The 18,431-nt window shown below is 36.4% G+C and overlaps 4 protein-coding genes across 5 annotated transcripts; 2 read left to right on the forward strand and 2 right to left on the reverse strand.

The window, feature by feature from the left end:
- Nucleotides 1-180: 180 nt before the first annotated feature.
- LOC126788951 (uncharacterized) lies at nt 181-3,474 on the reverse strand. Its single transcript, XM_050514985.1, has 7 exons — nt 3,190-3,474; nt 2,714-2,800; nt 2,418-2,558; nt 2,031-2,096; nt 1,524-1,691; nt 959-1,282; nt 181-670 (listed from the first exon to the last, which is right to left on the reverse strand). The coding sequence occupies exons 1-7, from the start codon at nt 3,433-3,435 to the stop codon at nt 557-559; spliced, it is 1,146 nt and encodes a 381-aa protein (XP_050370942.1). The 5' UTR covers nt 3,436-3,474; the 3' UTR covers nt 181-556.
- A 1,014-nt stretch (nt 3,475-4,488) lies between these two features.
- LOC126788952 (PRA1 family protein H) lies at nt 4,489-7,440 on the forward strand. Of its 2 annotated transcripts, XM_050514987.1 has the most exons (5): nt 4,489-4,917; nt 5,458-5,594; nt 6,173-6,244; nt 6,529-6,602; nt 7,314-7,440. In XM_050514987.1, exons 1-4 carry the CDS (start codon nt 4,490-4,492, stop codon nt 6,597-6,599), a joined length of 708 nt encoding a protein of 235 aa, XP_050370944.1. In that variant the 5' UTR covers nt 4,489; the 3' UTR covers nt 6,600-6,602; nt 7,314-7,440. The 2 variants fall into 2 exon arrangements, with proteins under 2 accessions (XP_050370944.1, XP_050370943.1); XM_050514986.1 differs by lacking the exon at nt 7,314-7,440 and having other exon boundaries at nt 6,529-6,892.
- Nucleotides 7,414-8,571, forward strand: LOC126787060 (elongation factor 1-beta-like). The gene is made up of 4 exons (XM_050512995.1): nt 7,414-7,498; nt 7,776-7,852; nt 8,199-8,203; nt 8,285-8,571. The coding sequence occupies exons 1-4, from the start codon at nt 7,414-7,416 to the stop codon at nt 8,481-8,483; spliced, it is 366 nt and encodes a 121-aa protein (XP_050368952.1). The 3' UTR covers nt 8,484-8,571.
- Nucleotides 8,572-9,262: 691 nt separating this feature from the next.
- Nucleotides 9,263-18,060, reverse strand: LOC126788948 (uncharacterized). The gene is made up of 21 exons (XM_050514981.1): nt 17,921-18,060; nt 17,292-17,547; nt 16,830-16,886; nt 15,955-15,982; nt 15,746-15,868; nt 14,896-15,007; nt 14,671-14,708; nt 14,487-14,540; nt 14,088-14,156; nt 13,877-13,993; nt 13,681-13,749; nt 13,335-13,414; nt 12,996-13,121; nt 12,701-12,920; nt 12,081-12,173; nt 11,829-11,996; nt 11,247-11,368; nt 10,977-11,109; nt 10,290-10,414; nt 10,006-10,197; nt 9,263-9,440 (listed from the first exon to the last, which is right to left on the reverse strand). Exons 2-21 carry the CDS (start codon nt 17,384-17,386, stop codon nt 9,401-9,403), a joined length of 2,061 nt encoding a protein of 686 aa, XP_050370938.1. The 5' UTR covers nt 17,387-17,547; nt 17,921-18,060; the 3' UTR covers nt 9,263-9,400.
- Nucleotides 18,061-18,431: the final 371 nt, after the last annotated feature.

Raw genomic sequence — 18,431 nt, forward strand, 5'->3', positions numbered from 1 at the left:
GTATGTGTCTCCGTCGAACAAGAAAAATTCCCTATTTTAAACAGCATAGGGGATGTAAATGTGCTTTGCCGGAGGTCCAAAAGTTTAAACGGCAAGTTCTTATGTTCACCAAGTTTCTCAGTACCGAAGTTTGTAAATAATGCAACCCCTTCGGTCGTGTACCCTTGTAGCCCCGATTAATGCAATGTAAAGAAAATATACAGAAAAGAATGGTATCAAGTTATTAACCAGAAATAATAAGATCTTGCTGCTATTTTATATTGGAAATTGTCACTAGTGAGAAAAACTGCACCTGAACTGCTGTCATTGGTGATCAATTCATATCAAGTGAACGAGTTTCTCTATACATATTTGACCTGCCTACATCAGAAGGAAGTTAAAAGCAGTAGCTGGTTGTACGCAGGGATTGAGTCTCATGTTGAATCACACTCACAACGCCAGCTACATGTCCATGTTGAACGATCCATTCAGCTCCTATGACGTGGTAGTGACCAGACCATTCAGCCTCATAGAATAGCATCTTAAATTGGCAAAAGTGTAGGAAGGAACAGAATCATCAGTTGCCTGCAACATTTTGCTTCTTTCTGCCGTGGACACAGACCCAACCATCCATCTCTGTAGTGGAGACGTCTTCTAAGAACTGTGAATACCGCTCCATAAGAGATGGAAGCTACAGTAACACATAAACACAACAAATCAGGCCATGAACATAAGTCTGATCTGATACAGTTAACTTAAAGCAAGTTTGAAATCCACTAATGATGACTTCTATCACCTCATAACCCCATTTTGACTTTACCAAACTAAAGATGTACAAGATAGATGTGCAGCATAGCATTTCATCGACAATGGCTTGTCTATCTATTTGTATTTCAGGATAAAAGCTCACAAGAATGAAGTTGGGGAAAATGTCATCTATATAATCTATCATGTATGCTGGTCTAAGCCGGAAATATACCTGCTCACTGAGAATACCCGAGAGACCGATGGTTGCCCCAGGCTTTGCATAAGAGACAATCTGATCTGCCAAATCCATTAGGGGATTTAAAAGTATATTTGCAATTAGGACATCATACTTGTCTGTTTCTGAGATGGCTACCCCTCCAGATGAACTCCTTTCTTTCATATTTTCACATGGAGCAGTCCAAGTTGAGCAATTTTCGCTTGGAACTAGATATAATTGCATCTGTTCAGGTCCTATGTTGTTCAGAGTAGCATTCTGGCGTGCGGATGTAATTGCTTGCGGATCAATATCAATTCCAACTGATAAGGCAGCACCGAACTGTGGTTCCAGTCAAAAGGCTAGATTAATGTCTTGGTAAAGATAAGCATAAGGAGGCACAAGTGCATAACTAGCATCATCTGAAAGGAGTTACATCCCAAGAATCAGGGAGTACGCACATAGACAGACATTGGAATCGTGCAAATTTGCGACATGCTTTACAACATGCCATTACACAAGATTAATTGTACTATTGTATGGTTGAGTTTGTCCAAAGGTTTATTTACAATGAACCAAGTACCTTGATTGCAGCAATTGCCAGAATTCCAGAACCAGTTCCGTAGTCCATGAATTGTTCTCCCCCCTTTATCAAACCATGAAGCAGCAACAGACATAACCTAGTAGTAGGATGCTCCCCAGTTCCAAATGCTAATCCAGGATTCAGAATTATATTTTTTGCTTGGGCATTCTGTAGGAGTCAAGGAACATTAACCGTATTAGATTAATGGAAGCGATCACGTTCTTCTTTAGTGAATAGGAATTATAACTACAGAACATTAGTATCTGATTGAGCTCAGGTGTCTGTTCTAAGAAGTTACAATAAATTTCAAAGGGAATCTGAAGTAGAACGCAGCATGAAATTTGGTATCAATATCAAGAAGGCCCGGAACCCTTAATAAGTCATTAAATTCAGCAATGAGGGGTTGGTATACATGCTCTCTCATGAAAAAACACAGCAAACATTAAGTTTCTTAAACTAAATTGGGAAATCAGAAGAAGGTAATCCTATAAGGCTATAATAACTTACAGGGGAAGTTTTCCAGGAGGGTACAATCCAGAGTCCTTCAGAAATCTCAACAGGATGAAATGATTCCTGTACAAAATTTGAAAAGAATATTTCAAAAATAATGCCTAGGGAATTAGGGAAACACAACTGAGCGTGAAAAACTGCGCATATCAATTTGTTCAGTACTACAGATTTATCTCTAATCTAGTATTATTTTCTGCCCAGAATCATTGGTGTACATTCTTACCAGAAACCATCTAGAAGTACATTCTTACTAGAAACTTATCTAGCTTCAATAAAAATTAGCAAGACATTGCACCAACGAGGCTGAAGTCAAAGAAGCAACATGATCATCTAACCAGAAGAATTTGCAAGACCATAAAATTAGATAAGAAGGAGCAAACTAACCTGAGTTTTCTTTATCCAGTCATACTGCTCACCTATTGTAACTTCATAAGGAGGTATCTCATTTAAGCTTATTGAACCAGCAGCATGTGAAATGCAAGTATCTACATCTTCACCGTCAGGAAATATGGAAGTAATGCAAATCTGCATATTAAACAGAAAACGTACAGCTCATCATTTATTCAATACTAAATCTATTTACACAAAAAAAAGGTAGCAGATTGAAAATATTTCAAACCATTAAACAAGAAAATAGGATTGTAATTGACATGGTAAAATTGACAGGAAGCTTAGCCAACCTCATCGGAATCCTCATCAGCATCATCATCTTGATCAACACTAGTAGAACTTGCTCCAAAGCATAATAGAGCATCTTGAAGCATATCCTGGCCAACAAAAAGAACCAAGTTGGACATATTCTATCATATGTGACTTAATAACTTCCCAATTCCAACTCCATTTGTTTAGTAAATGGTATATTCTGTTTTATATGGAGTATTTCTACTTCAAAGGTCTCAACTTTTCTGTTCATCGGCAATGTAAATTGCTGAATCGAGTGAGTATGACGAGTTCAGCGTAAATAACAGATAAATTTGCCTCCCATTTTCACACACAGAAATACATAAACATAAAAAAAACAGTCATCTTTAATGTTTCAGCAACCAAAGATCAAATTTCTATCCTGAAAATACAAGTTATTTAAGTCATTGAGCATAGACCCATATTCAACTCAAAACAACAACTTAACAAAAGAAGAGAAGGAAGAAAAGCTCACAGAGACATGTCTTTGGCAGCGAATGTTGACAGACTGAAAAGGCAAAGCAAAGGGCTGGGCCAGAGAAGTCTCCGAAGAAGAAGAAGAAGAAGAAGAAGAGGTAGTGCTGGGGCGCGAGAAGTTTCTGGGCTTGTGGGCTGTAAAGAAGCGAGAGGGAAATGGGGAAGTGAGAGGACGCGAGAGAGTGAAAGCTCGGGAGGTGATGAGAGTGGAGGCAAGGTGTTTGAGCCAAGTACCGCCCGACATTGTTCAAGTAGCGGGAAGGACTTCTCTGTGGCTGTGAAGTTGTTGTTGAGGCTAAGCAAAGCACAAGTGAGTCTTCAATTGTATTTGGTTTTGCATCTTCCCATTGTTGACAGGAGATTGTCGCAACTCAAAATTTAATTCCTTCAACCCGCAACAAATTATTCACGCTAAAGTTCTTAGTATTCCAACATGTTTTTGGTAAGGCCAACAACTTATAGCGGGTTGTGTAGGGAATTACGCTCGTCATCATTGATAACTAGCGATTCACCTGTCTCTCCCCCTTTTTATTTCCATGTGTTCGATCAGCTGATATGAGGTGTTTCTTGCGGTTTTGTATTAATTTTCTGTTTTTTCTCCCTAAAGTTAGAGAAAAAAATTATCATGTCAAATCAAATCAACATATCCAAAACATATTCAAAACGATTCTTACTCTCATGATAGAAATAACCTTAATACAACCGGCAGTGTGTAGAGGCTTGAGTGATGGAGAAGAGCATAGTTAAATTAAGCAATACTTTGACATTTAAAGTGGCCTGATGGTCAAGTGTGTTCAAGTACGAAACCCAATCCACGCTCAAATCATCGATGCTGTTAAAATACCAGCAATACACATACGACGAGAGATTGATTATTATTCCAATAAGCGTGAAAAAGACTAACTAAGATAAGTAGATAACACCAAGGAAAAAAGAAAATTTGAGTTAGCTCCCCTACAATACACTGAATACATGGTGAGAAAATGTAACTTGGTCATAAGTTCTTATTTTTTTTATGTTCAAGGGAGAAAATACCAAGATTTATGCTTCCAACTTCTAAGGATCGACATAAACAAACCCAAGTAATTATTATGTGTACCCGGAATACTACGTGACATTGTCATATGATGTCACGTGTTGTACCTAATTAATTATATTATTTCATGGTGTGATAACATACAAGCGGTAAAATAGTATAAAATTATTTAAATATTAAATAACAGTAGAGGGTGCATATAAATTTTTTTCAAACAGACCCCAACAGAAAACAGAAAACAGAAGACCAAACAAACAAAAACATGGTATTCTCATCCAACCCACTCTCCCTCAGCGTCTCCGACCCTCTCTTCGACACATGGCTCCGCCAAAACGGATACCCTGAAATCCTCGACCACCGCCCCACCTCCTCCGCCTCACCCTCCACCGTCTCCGCCGCCACACCCTCCACCTCCACCACCATCACCTCCACCGCACTCGGCTTCTTCACCTCGCTCTACTCCACCGTCTACATCCTCCTCTCTCTCTTCTCCACCAACCCCTTCGCCAAGCTCACCAACGACGACCTCGCCGCCCCCACGCCGCCGTGGCAGGCCGGCTTTATTGGCGACTATGAGTCCTACTCGTTCCCGGTGTCTGGCGCTCAGGCGCAGTTGAGGGTTCAGGAGAATGTGAAGCGCTATGCGAGGAACTATGCTTGGTTGTTGGTCGTCTTCTTCGCTTGTTCTCTGTAAGTTCTTAAGAATTGGGTTCTGCTTTTGATGGGTTAAAGAGAGGAGCTTGGTGGATTAATGAGCTCTAGTTTAACTTTGCTTTGAGATTCTTGGGTTAGTTTTGAGAATTGGGTTCTGTTTTTAGTCTGTAAAAACTTGAGGAAGTTGAAAGCTTTGGTTTGGATACCTTTTGTGTTTGTTGGTTGCTTTTGTAATTTTGAATGTGGAGTTCTGATTCTAAATGGTTGAGAATTTAGATTTGTTGTTCCTTTGCATAAATTATATTAGTACTGAAGTCTTGGTATTGGCTATGTTGAGAATGAGAGGTTTAGAGTTGTAGTATAAACTCAAGGGAATGGTATTAGTATTTTACTTTTATAGTGAAGGGAAATGAAATGTGAAGCTATAGCTGCCGTTGCTTTGATCCAGTTATTTACTTTTATATGAGAGCTTTAGGAAGGCTTACTGTGTGTCTGATTGAGCGTGTTAAATATTGGAAATGACTCTACTACTCTTTCCCTCTGATTATTCTGTTTTTGTTTGTGGTTTGCTTATAGGTATCAAATGCCATGGGCTGCTGTTGGATTAATATTTTCTTTGGCGCTCTGGGAGAGCTTTAAGCGCTGCAGTGTTACGTGGGGACTGGATCAATACCCAACAGTTCAGCAAACCATAATTCGTGTTGCTCAATGTGGTGAGATATTGTCTTGAATCCTTTTATTTGGGAAGTATACTGTAGTGCATATATTTGATACTTGGTTGTCTCTTTTGTGATGTAGATTCAATAACGTGATCCCTCGTTATATGCCTTTGAATTATAGTGTATCCTAGCAACTATCAATGTTATGTTGGGAATGTGAGGAGCTTTTGGCAAAAAAACAATTGCATAAACTTGATCATGAATATAGATGTACACTGAAAGTGGTTTTTTCTTTTCTGTGGTTGACCCAATGAGGAATCTGCTTTAAGTGCATACAATACCATTTCTGGAGGCGTGCCTTTTTTAACTTCTCTCTTTAGGTACTAAGGTCCATTATGGTTGGAAGGTTGGTCTCCAGCCAGACCCCTCTGTTAGAAAATTGTCCGAAAATTGTCTTACATTGTGTGTAACTCCAGAATCCTTTTTATTCAAATATTGTTAATTTAGGTGTTCAAAAGTGTTTTTGCAGTTAAGTTTGTTATTTGCCTTCTCCTATATAGTTACTTCTGACATCATATGATATCTTATGAAAGCAAATGTTAAGGATTCTAAATTGGACTTTATCTTTGCAGTAGCTGCTGTTATCCTGATATATTCAGGTGTTCAAATGGCTTTATTCTCAGCACTCAGTCTCAATTATGCAGGTGAGGTTTGGTATTCCTTGCATATTTTTGTATGGCCGAGGATGTGCAATTTGTTCAGCTAGTTCTTGAGATGTTCTAAATTAAAAATAAAATTGTATTTCAGAGTGAAACTCATTTAAAAATGAATTTCGTGTAATATCTCAAAACTTTATGGCCTTTTTTCATAGGATTTTTTTTTCTTTACCAATAGACCCTAATCACCTGGGTGATTATAATCTGGAAATCAATAGGCAAAACTTGGGCCTAAAGTAGTTATTGATATGGGAGTATCTGAACCATTGCAGGAATGATACTGCATGCTGGGTTTCGGACGCTAACTCGTGAAAAGCAAGCTTCTCGCGGTAGATCAAGATGATAGGTTCTAAGCTTCTACCTCTTTAGCAATACAATCAAAAGGGCTAGAGTCAAACACTTGAGCTATAATGATGTCCTCATGTGGGAAACAAAGAAAAAGGATAAATCTCCTGATATTTTCAGCGGCAAGAATATAATAGTTGAACAAATCATACACTGATAATGATGCAGGTGTAAATTAATTTATTAATTATTTAATGAAGTTATTTTGAAAGCCTCTTGTATTGTACTGGCTTCAGGGATAATGCAGGATCAGAAATCTCTATTTTGCAATTATAACAAAATTTAGAAGTAGAATAGATTGGAATTGTTATGCTTTTGTAACTTCAATCCAGAAAAACATAAAAACAGTTATCGTTTGATAGCAGTCTGTGAACTTGGGATTATAAGCTTTTTTGACAAAAATCCAACAGCTTTTTTGATAGCAGTCAGAAATTACATGGGAATTGAAAGATTGTAAGAAGCTGATTAATTCTGGCGTTGTTCAGCTAAAACCTAAAGAAGCTACACCAGTAGGCCTGAGCCACTCCTCTTTCAATTGGATTTATTTCCACAAACTTGAGCAATTCAAAAATTAAAAGGCAATGATGCACATAATATGAGAATTAAAACGTTAACCGGTTAACAAATATAATGTAAGGGACATCAATTTTAATGTTTATAACAAAAGTTTGAACTGAAATAGTCCAACTCCATTCAGAAACCACGTTTGCAGATTTCAGCAAGGTAGTGATATGCTCCTGTGATTGGAATGCCATCGTTGTGAAGAATCATGGCAGCATGCCCCAAAGGTCGAAATTAACAGCCAAAGCAACATGCACAGGCTATCTAACATCCCACTTTACACCAGCATAGTTGATGTTCAAGTGTCAATAATGCAGGTGATGTTTAGTCTTCCTTGTATATACTTTTGTATAGACAAGGCTGCTCAAGCTCATTTCTCTTTCAAAAATTTATAATTCAAAGTAAAAACTTTCCGTGTACTCTCTTCATAACTTGACAACTGTTTTGGCAAGTTCAGCCATAAAATCATCTTTGTTGATATTTCCTTAAAGCCCTAGGATTCTTTTTCCGTATAAAAATTGGTCTCCATGTCTTCATCAACCGCTAAGGTCGGATAACCGACTTAACCCTCTCTCAAAACTCTATATAAACCACATCGTCTTGAGAGTTGCAGCCGCCGGCAAGTCATCAATTATGTTGGATGTTAAGCCATGGGATGACGATACTGATATGAGATTGCTTGAGGAAGCAGTAAGAGCATCTCCAACAGCTCCTCTAAAACTCAAATAATCTCTATAGAGAAAAATATCAATTTTTAACTATAACAGCTCCTCTAAACCGTCATCTATAATAGAGAAATTGAGAAGATAAACAAAATTTCTATATTTGTAGAATTTTTAAAATCTGTATAATTTTGAAAACAATCTCTAAACTTTATTTCTTATAAAAAAATTCACTCTCCATAAAAAAAAAAGGATTTATCACTCATTCTTTAGTCTTGGAATAAATTATGGCATTATGAGATTCAATTTGATTTTTATTTAAATATACATATTTACATTTAATTTTATACAATAGAATATCTTAATTGTTGGAGTTGAGGTTTATTTATTTATTTGAGATTTGGTGTTTTCATCCTCTATAATAAAAAATTCTAAGATAAGCTGTTGGAAATTCCCTAAGGAGCATTGAGGTTGAGGGCTTACATTGGGGAGCTTTTAATCTCGTACCTGTTGGATATGGCATTCAGAAGATGACAATCATGCTTACGATTGACGATGACCTTGTTTCTGTGGACTCTCTGATTGAGGAACGTCTTACCGCAGAACCTATCAATGAATATGTGCAAAGTTGCGAAATAGTTGCGTTCAATAAATTATGATTGCAGTGCAGCAGAGCAGGAGTGGTTTGAAGATCTTTCAGTTGTGTTTGTAGCTCAATGCCTCAATATTAGATTACATTTCATTTCTCAATTACATTTACATACCCATCATAGGGAATGCATTTCTAAGCTTATGTAAAATTTTGATTCTATTTGATTTGATGTCATATGTAACACTTATCGCCGTACTCTTCTAATTCTACCAGGCTGTAACATTCAGAATTTCAGATTTAGAAAGTTCCATTTGAGTAAACCTTGAATCATTATTTGACAAGGAAATCAAACCAATAAGCACTGCAGTAGATTATTTTGCTTTTCCCTTGATACTCGTGTATTTGGCAAAAATAGCAAAAAAAACAAAAACTGAACATGGAACTCCGACTTGTTGTATGTGGATTCTCCTGAGTAATACAACTCGGTCTTAGTAACCCCATAGCTTGTTACGTATCAATTTAATCCTGTTGTGGGCACCTATAACTATGATCTGGTTTTAGCAGAAGAGACTTATCTAGGCAGAAACTATATCCTCTTATAGTGTCAAAGTTACTCTCTTGATTCCACTTTTAATTTCAAAAACCCGTGTACTTGAAGTCTTGAACAGTCCGAGTAGGACGTGAAACAGAAGGAAATAAATAGTAAACCTTGATAATTGGGTGCTAAAATGCTATCAACCTTGATAGGCCAATTTGCTCTTAATAGATATTACTGGAAACATACAATGGTAATCTTATAAATTATAATATAGCAAATTCCTGACTTTAGGCCAATGCATATACTAGGGAAAAAATGAAAAACCAACAAAATATAAGTATAAAAGATACTGAGAACATAGTTTTTTACAATGATATGTACATTTAATCAGGGAACAATTGCATAAGCAGGAATCACACTACAAATCAAATATTAAATCAACTACTTTACGCTGGATTTAGATCACGTGAAACTTGTCCTTGCCATCTGTACCACAAAATTAAAATCGAGCATTAGATTTTGTATACATGACTCTGCTTCTGATATATAAGGGAGAAAAAAAAAATATCTACAAGAATACTTTTAGCACGCCTCAGTCTAACGTAGGTGATGATGCTCAACTTATTGCTCACTCTCACACACAGAGACGGGGACATGTTCATATCAAAATAATTATTCTAATCCAATTGACATGAAAGCTAATACTTAGACACTGTAGACCTAAGTGATAGTATTATATGATTAATTTAATCCTCTTGAAATATTGCAAGCTCAGATGTGGACAAGACCCTTTCAATTCTCTTTACACTAGTTAGAATATCCGATAATGTGGAAAAGAAAATGACCAAGCTCAAATATTTAAAGTGAACGAAATAAAGGCAAAATACATAGCTGTACCAGAAATATATTACGTTAGACCAAGGTTAAATCATTTTGTAAATCGTTAAAAGGCTTAGCAATAATTTATATTTCGTAGGTGAACAACTGTATATTTGCTTACTGAAATCTGAATCAACATTAGCTATTATGGGATAGAAACAACTACACTAACCTTGAGAGCAAAAATCTTGCAAGTGGACTTATATTTGCATTTGACTGAAATTCCTTGTTTTGCTGCCTTTTCCTGTTATCAGCTTCTGTATTTGTGTTTTGCATTTCTCCAGACGTTGTCTTACCCTTAGAAAAGATGCGAGCTGCCAGGTCATGTAGATCTTTCAAGGAAGTTTCGTTGGAACTATTTGAACTGCAAAGTTTTATTCTATGAGTCTCATAGACTACACACTGCCATTATAGGTGTGGAGAGGGAGAGAGAGAGAGAGAGAGAGAATTTGAAACCTTGCTAATCGCTGAAGCAATTTGCTGACCAGAACTTCACACACTCCAGGTTTTAAGCTCTCCAAATTCACCAGCGACCTTGCAACCGACCGCACTTCTGACCCTTCTGAATTATCCGCAACTGCCTACATTTCATAGGTACAAACAAACTATGAACTCATGACACTTGTTTGGATACATGAAGAGGTAACAAGTTGGTTCATACCAATCCACTTGAAATGTGTACTTGCTTATACTAGATAGCTACAATTTTGAAACCACTTCTGCCATAAGCATAAGCCTGGAATATGTGATCTCTTCCCATGAAGCATCCTTCTTAGAGACATAAAATGTTCTTTTGCAAAAACCTACTTTTGTCATGTGCTTTTACTACTGCAAGATTTTTATTTTTATTGAGAGCGCACAGCCTTAGGGACTGCAAAGCACCTTGAACGTGCAAGCAGATGTTGCTTACATTCTTACTTTAGCATTTTGACTACAATACTATCCAGAGCTGGAAAAAGAAGGAAAATAAGATTAAGAAAAACTCTTTTGTGTCTTTGACAACTAGTACGTACAGTTCTTGAAGGTATTGTTCTAGACAATGCCAGATGAGTACAAGCAAAGTGAAACCACAACTTATGTCCACAATATTATTCCCAAACGTCATATGGAAGAAACTAAGTACATACATATTTGGGTACTCACCTCTTTCAGGGAAGGTATAAGCAGCATTGATAATGCTGCGGAAGATGATAGAACCTTTTCACTTTCATCATCATCACTGGCTTGAGATGATCTTGAAGATGCTTTTGGTGCGTCAAAGTAGTCATGAGATTGTCTGAGGTGAAGATGGTTCCTCTATAAATTAATTCTGAGCACCCTATTTTATAAGTGTATAAATGTGTGGGTGCCAGTGTGGGTAAAGCTGGAATTCCAAGACGATCATTCCCAGACAAAAATTCCCAGAACACATACCTGGAAGAATCAGAGCTATTTGTCATCCGCCCTATTCTGCTATCTTGGGAATCATAATTGACCTTCGTCAGTCCAGACTTTTCTCTACCATTTCCTTTCCTCCCTTGAAGTGCTACCTTTGCCTGCATAAACATTGCCAATGAAAAATTCAGCTTCTACAGGTAAAAATCCTGAGGCGCAAAAAATTTCAGCTTTTAGTTTGTTATTTTCCAAACACAATTCAGATTACAACAAAAATATGACATCGAAGATACAGATACAAACTTCGGGGCAAAATGGGGAAACAATCTATTTTATAAGCAACACAGTATATGGATAGCAATAACCTTCCAAATTTGATACGGTAATGCACAAAATGTAATTGCTGAGTAGTTCATATGTTTAATAATGTACCTTTTAGTATTTATTTCTTAATTAAAACTGACAAGGATGTCATATTGTTAGATACCATCAGTATCTTGCAGATATTCTTTTTTTTAGAAAGTATCTTGCAGATATTCTGACTCATACTAAGCCAGATTACAATATACATAAGAACTACAATGCTAAGAAAATTAACTGATATCATAGAGCAAAAACCACCTCTGCAAGATTCATAGCACTATCTTCAATTGAAGAACTTGAAGTTCTCTCTTGAATTCCCAACCTCGATTTTGGCGTGCGAGGGGAATCGGAATCATCGTGCTGGCCACGAAAAACAACAGTCCCACTGGAAGAAGCCTCTTCATAAGAAGCATATGTGCTGCTGGTCTACAAAGCAAAAGGAGCTAATCTCAATCTATAAAATTAAACTTTCAGTACTTGGTATTCTTTTAAAATGGTATAGATTAATACCAGAGAGCTTTGATCACGAAACTGAGAAGATGACTGAGATCCTTTGGGTGTGCGTATAACAACAGTTCCAGTCCCACTTGCACTGAAATCTTCCTGAAAAATTATCATAACATTGATGCAAACAATTATGAATGCCAATTCGATCCAATTAAAGAAATGTCTATCAAATTGACACAAGCATAACTAAAAATGAGAAGAAAAAAATTATAATGACAGCATAAAGTAGCTAAAATATAACCAAAATTCATTTTACTACTATCTCACTTATTTTATCATTAAAGAGTAACACAGCAACGATTATGCTGGTTAAGTGATACATGAACAAAAACAAAACTTCCCAGAAGAACTATTTGTAGGGTTGCAATACAACTATTATAGACTATTATTTAGCACACAACTGCATCTTCCCTGGCATGAAAAACTGAAAAATGACTAGGCATGTTTCAACATCAAACTTAAACCAATTATTTAGAAGAGATCAGGTCAGTGGATTGCAACTAGTATCAAATATGTGTGCGTGTGATTGAAAATATGTCTGCATGTGTATGGCAAAGTATATTTCTCTCTCTATGTGTGTGTGTTTTTGAGAGAGAGAGAGAGAGAGAGAGAGAAAGAATTACATCATCATCTTCACATGAATCATGCTGTGCACTCCCAGGTGACAAACGTTGATTACTATTCTCGGGGAGCCTTTCAGATGCAACCTGATTATGCCGACCTTCTAGCTTTCTATCTCTTGCCTGAGGTGGTTTTACTGCTGGTACACTTCTAATTGTCCCTGTACCCTGTGATCCAATGCTGAAATCCCATCCGGCATTTTTCATGATCTTACCCTGTTCACTGCAAATGAGGGCATGTCAGTCAGTTAAACCATACAATTAGAAATGCACTAGTGATCAACGAATTCTGACCCACCTAGCTCGAACTGTTTCATCTCTTAAATTTCTTGTCACCTTCACAGTATCAGATGTCTCCCCTCTAGGTGTCGGACCATTTCTGGAGGTGTCATCATCTTCTTTTATTGGGTACTTCGGACGTTCTCTGTAAGATAAAAGAAAGTGGCCATCCAAAACCACACTGATAAACACATGTGCTCATATAGTGATAGAAGTAGCAAACTGGGGTGCACGTGTACACTTTTACATTATCAATGCAGCCAAAGGCCAGGTTAGCATCCTTGTGCAGATGCTCATTAAAGAGAGACTCTTCATAAAGAACAACAAACGGAAATGGCAAGCATATAGCAATAATCACCTTATTCTCTCAAGAAGTCTCGGACTCTTTCTAGCAGTCCTGATAAATCGGTGCTTTAGCAGTTCCTTGGCACTTGCACGCTAAGAAAAAATAAAACAAACAAGATTGATGATAAGAAAACTTTACCAGAAAGTGATTCAATTTTCTATGTCTGTTTTTGTTGGTTGTTAATTGTAATATTATGAACTTTACCCATTCAGATTCATTTAATTTAGAAGATAGGCATACTGAGATTTTGGAATGTAAGTGTAAATGGTTCTTACCATATATATTCATTGTATACTGATATGTAGATAACAAAGAATGATTAATTTTAGTGAGATATTATGATGGTACAAGTACTTACCTCAGCAGGTACCTTTTTCAAACAAAGTGAAACAAATTCCTTCATAGGTCGAGAGAAATGCTCATCCAACTGCACAATAAACAGAGAAAACCTTGTATGGTGAATAATATATCACAGGACTAAGAGTATTTTATCTGTAGACATTTTATAGGAATGAAATTTTTTAGCAGAGTGACGATAGAGTATACAAGAAGACCTGAGGTGGATTTTCTCGAGGTATAATGAAAAGAACTCTCATTGGGTGAAGATCAGCAAGTGGCGGCTCCCCTTTCGCCATCTCAATGGCAGTGATTCCGAGAGACCAGATATCTGCCTGCATAGAAGGTCAATATGAAAGAGAGGGGGGGTGTCTACACACCAAAAGACAAAGATCCAAGAAAAAAAAACGAAAATAATTCAATACATACCTTCTCATTGTATCCTTCAGAGTTTTGAATTACTTCTGGAGCCATCCAGAATGGTGTTCCTACAAATGTCTGGGGTTGTTAAAAAAAATTAGTGCTTTCTCGCTAGCATGCAACATTGTTGATATTGCTCATACATTGCAATCTAACATTTCATATTATATGTGCTAGTATAAGGAAATACATGGGCCACCTTCCCCAACAAACCAAAATAAGATTTTGTCAGGAAACTCATATTTACAATCATTTACTACAGAAAAAAGCGGCAAAACACAAACTAGCATGGGCATAAAGTGGAGAGATAAGAAATACACTTAAAATACATAAGAATTTAAGCATCCCCAATGGTCATTCAGTTGGTGTATCAACAACTAAAATAGATTTTTAGGTTTGACATGGTACCTTCCTCCTTGATATTGTCCTTGTAAGTTGTGCTGACACACCAAAGTCTGCCACCTGTGACAAGTCACAATCGTAAATTGGAAGACCAAATGTGGATAATTTTAAAACACTCTTCAGTATGGATCCTTCTTCTACGTGGTATTTCCCTATATGGATTATAACCGTTTTGAGCAAGAAAATATACCTTAACATCACCGTTTTCTGTCAATAAAATGTTTGCCGCTGCAAGATTCAAAATATACATCAAAACATGAGAACAAGGAAGGTGAAATGAATGAACCTCACATGACATTGTTAATGACAACTTCAAGAAACGGAAGCAAATGATATCTAGCATTTCAAATGAACTTGTGAGGGTTGACAAACATGTATAATCAAGTTGAAACTTAGTGGGTTGATATTGAAAAACCTTTAATATCTCTGTGAATCTTTCCTTCATTATGTAAATATTCAATTGCATGCAGCAAATCACGAAGAATGCAAGCCATTGACGTTTCATCTAGTGGGGGACCAGACTGGAGCTGCATATACACAATTAGTGAAAATATTAAACCCATGTGGGGATCAATATGGCAAAAATTAATGAAAATATTAAACCCATGTGGGGATCAATATGGCAAAAATTAGTCTCCAGCTTTTTCTATTTTCTTAAAATTAAAAATTAAAAAATTTAAAAGTAAAAATATCTATATATATTTATGACCCAAAAAAATGTTATCTGATAAAAATGAAAAAAAGGTGGGATATGGCCATTATTTTCACTTTTATGACCAATCGCAACTTTTCCGATTTTACTCTGATAAACCGCTGCTCTTCTGCTTCAGCAATTAACCGAAAACTATGAGTTTCAAAAATTTAACCCCAATGTTGTTTGCTTAATATAGAGATTTACAACATCATATAAACCCTAGAGCACTAATATTATTGTTAAGGATTTATGTGTAGTCATCGTAAAAACCATACAAAGTAGAGTTTCCTATTTTTGCAGACTAAGTCAACCTGAACCAAATAATGTATTGAAGAACTGTGCATAATAAGCAGGCAAACAATATATCTTCCTATACAGCAACTTTACCTTGCAAGGAAATACTTAATTTATAAGTATTACTTACAAAATAATGACATAAGACCCAAAAGAGTGTTTTTAGAGGAAAAATAATGCTGATAGATTGGCATTTTTTTTTAAGATCCAAAAGCTGCTAAGTAGAAGCAACTTCATTTGACAACATCAGTATGGCAAAACAACAGAAGTAACCTACTAGATCAGCAACAGAGCCACCAGCCATGTATTCCATAATTATCCATAGTTTTGTCTGGTTGAGATAGGAACCATAATACTCTGTAATATAGGGAGATCGACATTGTGACAGTACAGAAATTTCCTGGCACACATATGAGCAGAATTAGCAACCAAATCTTTACTTTTCATTAATGGCAATGTATCAGCAACCAAAATATGAGGTAGTACCTTCTGAATGTCCTCAATTTCATCCTCTCTGCAAAAAAAAAAAATCACATTGAAGCAATGATTGATGAAAATCGAGTAAATGAGAGAAGCATACTTAAAGCTTGATTGAGATTGATTACATATATGTGGAAGTGCATAATGAAATCATGCAAATGATGCATGGTAAAAAAGTATGTCATCAAAGGTCGATCAACATAAACAAGAACAGAATTACTTCTATTGATTAAGCAACAAAAGTAAGGAACCTGTACAAAATAAATAATGATGCAGGAAAACACACCATTCAAAAGTTTGATGATGGGAGAATGGTAGTCATCTAAAGCTCATTTACCAACCATATACCATGTTTTATTAATTCGAGAATGGCTATTCTGTAGGCAACAGCATCTATACAAGATAGCTCAACTTCAGTTAGCAAAATTGTCTCAGAATGCAAAGGTGATTCAAGCTACCTATGAATCATCCTGAACCAGAACCTCTAATAAAATAACTATGTAGCTTAACTGAATTCAGTGCCACTGCAAGATCACCAGCCACCCTAGAAACTTACAAAAACATTTGGTCAATACTGCACACTCACAAGTCACCAAATCCGTTATCGATTCCAAGTGATCCATAAATACTTGGTCTTAGTGTAACAAACTTGTAATTTTTCATGTAGCAAGCTAAAAAATATTCATATAACTAAGTAAACATATATATGGCTATAAGTTTGATCTTGGGAAACTTTATGTGTACTTTTGTTCATCCTTTCTAGGAAACTATACCCACTAGAAGAAGTGATAAAGTGAGAGATAAAAGCTGTGATTATGATTTGTCACATGAAGTCGAAAGGAAGAGCGAGCATATAACATAGAGAAGTATAGTATACTTACGATTCTTCCAAATCGATTACTTTGATTGCAACTTCTTTGTTAAGATCCCTATCAAATCTGTAATCCAGAAAGAGATAAAGGGTCACCACTGCAGTGCGCAATCAATCTTTGAGGTGTAACAAAAAAAACATGGCATAACTTTGAACAGTTTTTCACCAAAATTAACCGCGATGTACACATATAACAATGGTAACATGAGATAATAATGTGTGTACATGGACAGCCATGTATTAGTATCTGATAGAGCCGTGCAGTATATCAAACAAATCAAAAATAAATGGAATTGACATTGTATAAACTTTAAGTATACAGCTTCACTTGGGCATAATTACCGGAAGTTGTCCAATTAAGCATACAACAACCCTAAAAAATCAACAAAACAATGAAAGGGGACAACAAAAATAATTCCAACTCAAACAGCACAAGCCAAGATATACATTAAATCTAGAATATGAAACTTACCCTTTATATACATCGCCAAATGATCCCCGTCCAATTAGCTCCAACTGACTAAATCTTGATCCAGCAGCTTCTATCAAACCTGCTGCATCGTCCATTTTAATCCACTAGTTGCTTCTCCTTAACTCAGCAGTAAACAAAGGTCACACTACTGAGCTACACTGATATAAAGATTTCGCCTTTCCCAGCCAAAACCCCCCACTTGCCCATTCATCACACAGAATTCACCCAATCCCAATACAGGGTTCAAATATCAAATCTGAAACAGAAGAACACTAATCAAACCAATGCCAATGAAACAAAGAAGTAACCTTTACGCCAAATCTACCGATTAATGACAAATAAAATGTGAAGAAAACAATTTAACAGCAGAAATAAATAAACACAATGCAACAAGCTCTTGGACTGAAAGCAAAGCATTATGGGGGTCAGTTATATTGCCTTAACCCATGTTAGGTGAAGTGGGATTGGCTAAAGTGACAGCCCAACATGAAATTGGGGAAATTCAAGGACAACCCAGAACAGAATTCCAGCAGGTAAATGCGAAATGAAGACAACCCAGAACAGAACATCATTTAAGATTTAAGTTTTTGTCTTTGGAACTAGTTTGCATTGAGATTTGAGACTTGTACCTGTAAGTCCGAAATGCGATTTGATATGTATGGATTGGAGACATGGATCTCTTTTGAGGGTTTCTTCTAATCTTAACCGCGCTGGCTTTGTCTCTCTGTCTCTCCCTCCCTCTCCATACAGAGGCTTTGGGAGCTTCCTAAGTTAATCGAACAGAAAGTGATCTGCGTCCACCCTTTTATTCTCCGTTTTTTTTTATCCTTTCTTAAATAATGAAGGGTGTTTTGTCCAAAGTTTTTACTTTTTACGTGACCCTTTTTTTTTTTTTAGAATGACTATAGGGACAAATTGAATCATTTTTGGATGTAAATAAAGATTGTGGATATTGAACTGTGACTAAAAGAGTAAAATGATTTGTAAAGGAGTTTTGAGGGTAAACATAATTTGAAAAAATAAATAAATAATGGATCATTGGGTGATTTTTCTGAAGGAATTTGTCATACTTAAAGACTAAATATTATGGCTCGTCTTTTTTCTATGGCCCTTGCCCTAGTTCCTCCTCGCAGCCATGGG

The sequence above is a fragment of the Argentina anserina genome, chromosome 3 (assembly GCF_933775445.1).
Source record: "Argentina anserina chromosome 3, drPotAnse1.1, whole genome shotgun sequence".
In the NCBI taxonomy this organism is placed as follows: Eukaryota; Viridiplantae; Streptophyta; class Magnoliopsida; order Rosales; family Rosaceae; genus Argentina; species Argentina anserina.